General features: G+C 45.5%; 1 protein-coding gene across 1 annotated transcript; it reads left to right on the top strand.

The window, feature by feature from the left end:
- Positions 1 to 467: 467 nt before the first annotated feature.
- Positions 468 to 3,587, top strand: LOC123430936 (cytochrome P450 84A1-like). The gene is made up of 2 exons (XM_045114764.1): positions 468 to 1,503; positions 2,696 to 3,587. The coding sequence occupies exons 1-2, from the start codon at positions 562 to 564 to the stop codon at positions 3,356 to 3,358; spliced, it is 1,605 nt and encodes a 534-aa protein (XP_044970699.1). The 5' UTR covers positions 468 to 561; the 3' UTR covers positions 3,359 to 3,587.
- The last annotated feature ends 708 nt before the right edge of the window (positions 3,588 to 4,295 follow it).

Raw genomic sequence — 4,295 nt, 5'->3', positions numbered from 1 at the left:
GTCTACTATTCTCTCCGTTTCTAAATATAAGACCTTTTAGAGATTTTATTATACACCTATATACGGATGTATATAGACATATTTTAAATTATAGAATAACCCATTTTGCTACGTATGTAGTTATAATAAAATCTCTAAAACGTCTTATATTTAGGGGGGGTTGAGTTTCATTAAATAATACGGTAATTTGCGGGCCACATAAAAGGGCAAAAATATGGGTTAGAGATAAGCATGCACCACTTTTTGGTTGGATAAGAAAATGAACAAACAAATTTGACCAGCTGTGCGCGAGAGATAAGCTAAAATCGTTTATAGAAATACGTATAATCAGCAAATCTCATACTATATAGGAGTATCAGTTTTTATAAACTCACTGTGGGCCCTTCTCCTCATTAATTCCAATTAGCAAATCTCACTCATAGGAGTACTATATAGACCCGGCTCCCTCCACTTTCCTCCTCAGCTCTCCTCCAAGAGCGCAATCAACCTCAAACTCGCACAATCGAACGCCCCAACAAAACAAGGAAAATTAGGGAGAGCTTCCAGTTTGAGTATCAAACAATGGTGGGCTTGGCCACGATCGCCATGGAATGGCTCCAAGAGCCAGTGACCTGGTTCTTCATTGCCTCGGTGGTCCTCGTGGTGCTGCAGCGGCTGCGACGGCGGCGTGGCAAGGCGCCGCCGCTGCCCCCGGGGCCGTATCCGCTGCCGATCGTCGGCAACATGTTTACGATGGACCAGGACCAGCTGACCCACCGGGGGCTCGCGGCTCTGGCGAAGCAGTACGGCAGCATTTTCCACATCCGCCTCGGCAAGGTCCACGCCATCGTCCTGTCGACGCCGGAGTACGCCCAGGAGGTGCTGCAGGCGCAGGACGTCGCCTTCTCGAACCGGCCGGCTACCATCGCCGCCATATACCTCACCTACGACCGCGCCGACATGGCGTTCGCGCACTACGGGCCCTTCTGGCGCCAGATGCGCAAGCTCTGCGTGATGAAGCTCTTCAGCCGGCGCCGCGCGGGGACCTGGCTCGCCGTGCGCGACGAGTCCGCGGCGCTCGTCCGCGCCGTGGCCCGGCAGACCGGCGAGTCCGTGAACCTCGGCGAGCTCATCTTCAACCTCACCAAGAACGTCACCTTCCGGGCCGCGTTCGGCGCCGACGCCGCCGGCGATGCCGGGAAACGGGACGAGTTCATCGCCATCATGCAGGAGTTCTCCCATCTCTTCGCGGCATTCAGCCTCGGCGACTTCATCCCGTGGCTCGGCTGGGCGGACCAGGGCACCAACGTGCGCGCCCGCGCCGCGCGCGCCGCCCTCGATGAGTTCATCGACAAGATCATAGACGAGCACATGGAGAGAGGAAAGAACCCGGACGACGTGGACGCCGACATGGTGGACGACATGCTCGCGTTCCTCTCTGAGGCGAAGCCGAAGAAGGCCGATGGCGACGACCTGCAGAACACGCTCCGCCTCACCCGTGACAACATCAAAGCCATGATCATGGTAAGGACACCAAAAATTCCATTACTAGTTTCGTAATAGTACTTTTTTTTAAGGAACTAGTACCTTATCATAATATATTATGATACGGAGGGACTAATATTATTAGGTCTAAGTCAACTCTTTAGTTGTCAATTTTTTTTTGGTTTGCGCGGCTATTTTCTTTATTTTTCTGTTCTTGTGTTCTTCTTTTCAAGGTTGCATGCATTTTTTCTCTCTGAATTTTTTAGTACTAATGTTATTATTTCTTTTTCTGAAGATAATATTTTTGTTTCTTAGTGTTTCTTATGATTGTTGAATATTCTGAAAATAGTTTTTTCTACAAGTAGACTTTCGATTCTTGTTTTCTTTCAGTCCCTTTTTTTTTTGACAAAAATGACTTATTTCCATTGGGGTAGATAGAAGAAAAGTACAGAAGTAACCAGGAGAAAGGGAAGAAGAAAAAAAAGAAGTGAAGTTTGAGAACATCCCCGCTTAGTTAGGCTCTAGTGGTCCCTATTCCTTCCTGTTGAAGATGCACATATAGCTATGGGGATTTTCAGATCATTATTTTTCAACCTATTACTCGTTTGTCCCATAATATAAGAGCTCTTTTTATACTGATATAGGACCGAGGGAGTAGTTTATTATTCGTATTTTTTTCATAGTTTTATTACTTTGCTTTCGATGTTTCATTTCTAAAAAGAAAAACAATAATTTTTATAAAAACAAAAAAGCATTTTATGAAATACATTAATACTTTCTAAAATTCATTATCATTTAATAAATAAACATGAACATTCTAAACTTACAAATTTTATTTATAAATATTGGAACACTTTTTAAATTTACTTGAAACTGCATGAATATTCTAAAACATCTAATTATTTTTAAAATTGCAGGACGGTTTTTAAAGACTTTGATATTCTTAAAATTGCATCAATATTTAAAAGAAACATGAACAAATTTTTATTACATGGACATTTTTATATGATATCAAAATATGTTTCAAAGTCACACAAGTAATTCATAAAATATGCAAGTTTTCTTATTTTTAAAATATATTACGAGTCCGGTCTTCCTACACTGTTAGCATGACTTTGTGTGTGATCGCATTGTATACACCGCAAGTATATACTTATGTCACATGAGAATGATCTGTTTTTGCTTTTGTGTATATGCACGTGAAATAAACTGATATAATGTGGCTTGGCAGGACGTGATGTTTGGTGGGACGGAGACGGTGGCATCCGGGATTGAGTGGGCAATGGCAGAGATGATGCACAGCCCCAATGAGCTTCGTCGGCTGCAGGAGGAGCTTGCCGACGTGGTGGGTCTTGACCGGAACGTGGATGAGTCGGACCTCGACAAGCTCCCCTTCCTCAAGTGCGTAATCAAGGAGACGCTTCGACTACACCCGCCCATCCCGATTCTCCACCACGAGAACGCTAAGGATTGTGTGGTCGGTGGCTATTCAGTACCCCAGGGCTCAAGTATCATGATCAACGTCTTCGACATTGGTCGAAACGCCAAGGTGTGGAAGGACGCCGACATGTTCCGACCATCGAGGTTTATGGCAGTGGAAGGAGAGGCCGCAAAGGTGGATTTCAAGGGCAACTGCTTCGAGTTCCTGCCGTTCGGGTCTGGCCGCCGCTCGTGCCCTGGGATGGCGCTTGGCATCTACTCATTGGAATTTGCTGTCGCCCAACTCGCCCACGGGTTCAACTGGGCGCTGCCCGATGGCATGAAGCCGTCGGAGCTCGACATGACCGACATCTTCGGACTCACCGCGCCGCGCGCCACCAGGCTCTGCGCCGTGCCAACGCCCCGGCTTTCGCACCCTTGTGTCTCCGACGTTGATGCCACGCACAAGGCGTGATGTCGTGTTGTATGCGCACGGGAAAGTACATTCATCCTGTGACACAATAAAGATGTTTCACCCGGTTCAGGATGACACAATATCAGCGTATTAGACAACGGGTCCATTCGTCCATGGATCCAAAATTTAATCAAACTTTGTACACAATTGACCAAGTTTATGGATACTTTTAGATCCTGCATGAAACATATCGTGCATTTGTGCGAGGCGTTTGCTACAGCCAAGCATGCATTTTACTTCTTCCTTCAGGCCGTGCATCTTCTCGCCGCCGATCTTGACTCCCACCCTCGGACCCCGTCCAACCGAAGGGCCCAGCTTGCTACTTTTCTCTCCAGCGAAAATCAAGCCCGTCTAGCTTGGCCTACAGACCGCTTACATTATTACTTTAGTTAAAAAAAAACTTACATTATTACTAATTCTCAAAGAAAGAACTGTTCATTAGTGCAAGAGTCCATTGCCGCAAAGAAACATCAAAGCATCTCTAGCAGACCCCACATATAGTCAATCCGTAAAAGGTGTTTACAGTTCGCAAAAAGAGGATTTTGCGGGCCGATGCGGATGTGAAATCCCCCAAAATAAACCCGTAAAAAAGATATTCGTAGAAGATGTTTTTTACGGGTCGGTAATGCGGGGTCTGCTCGGGCGGCACCGCATCGACCCCGCAAACCGAATACCCCGTAAATCGAAATTACTCATCATGTGTAATATAAGTAAAATGTTAATATTACAAATACAGTAATCATTCAAAGTACAATAATTATTCAAATCACTGGAGCAAACTAAATGAATGTCACACATGAATACAAAACTTGTCCGGTATACAAATCACACATGAATGAAAAAATGAAATGTGTTACTGCCCAGCCCTTTGCCAATGGTGCTCAATGAGATCCTTCTGAAGTTGACAATGGGTGTTTGCATTTTCAATCTCCCCATA

Source organism: Hordeum vulgare, chromosome 2H (genome assembly GCF_904849725.1).
Source record: "Hordeum vulgare subsp. vulgare chromosome 2H, MorexV3_pseudomolecules_assembly, whole genome shotgun sequence".
NCBI lineage: Eukaryota > Viridiplantae > Streptophyta > Magnoliopsida > Poales > Poaceae > Hordeum > Hordeum vulgare.
The sequence above is the reverse complement of the archived record's forward strand: the minus strand, read 5'-3'. Positions and strand labels throughout refer to the sequence as shown.

Bases quoted from the DNA above. Each gene is read 5' to 3' on its own strand.
- LOC123430936 (XM_045114764.1), top strand. From the start codon at position 562: ATGGTGGGCTTGGCCACGATCGCCATGGAATGGCTCCAAGAGCCAGTG. The intron at 1,504-2,695 runs GTAAGGACACCA...GTGGCTTGGCAG, and splicing joins ACATCAAAGCCATGATCATG to GACGTGATGTTTGGTGGGAC.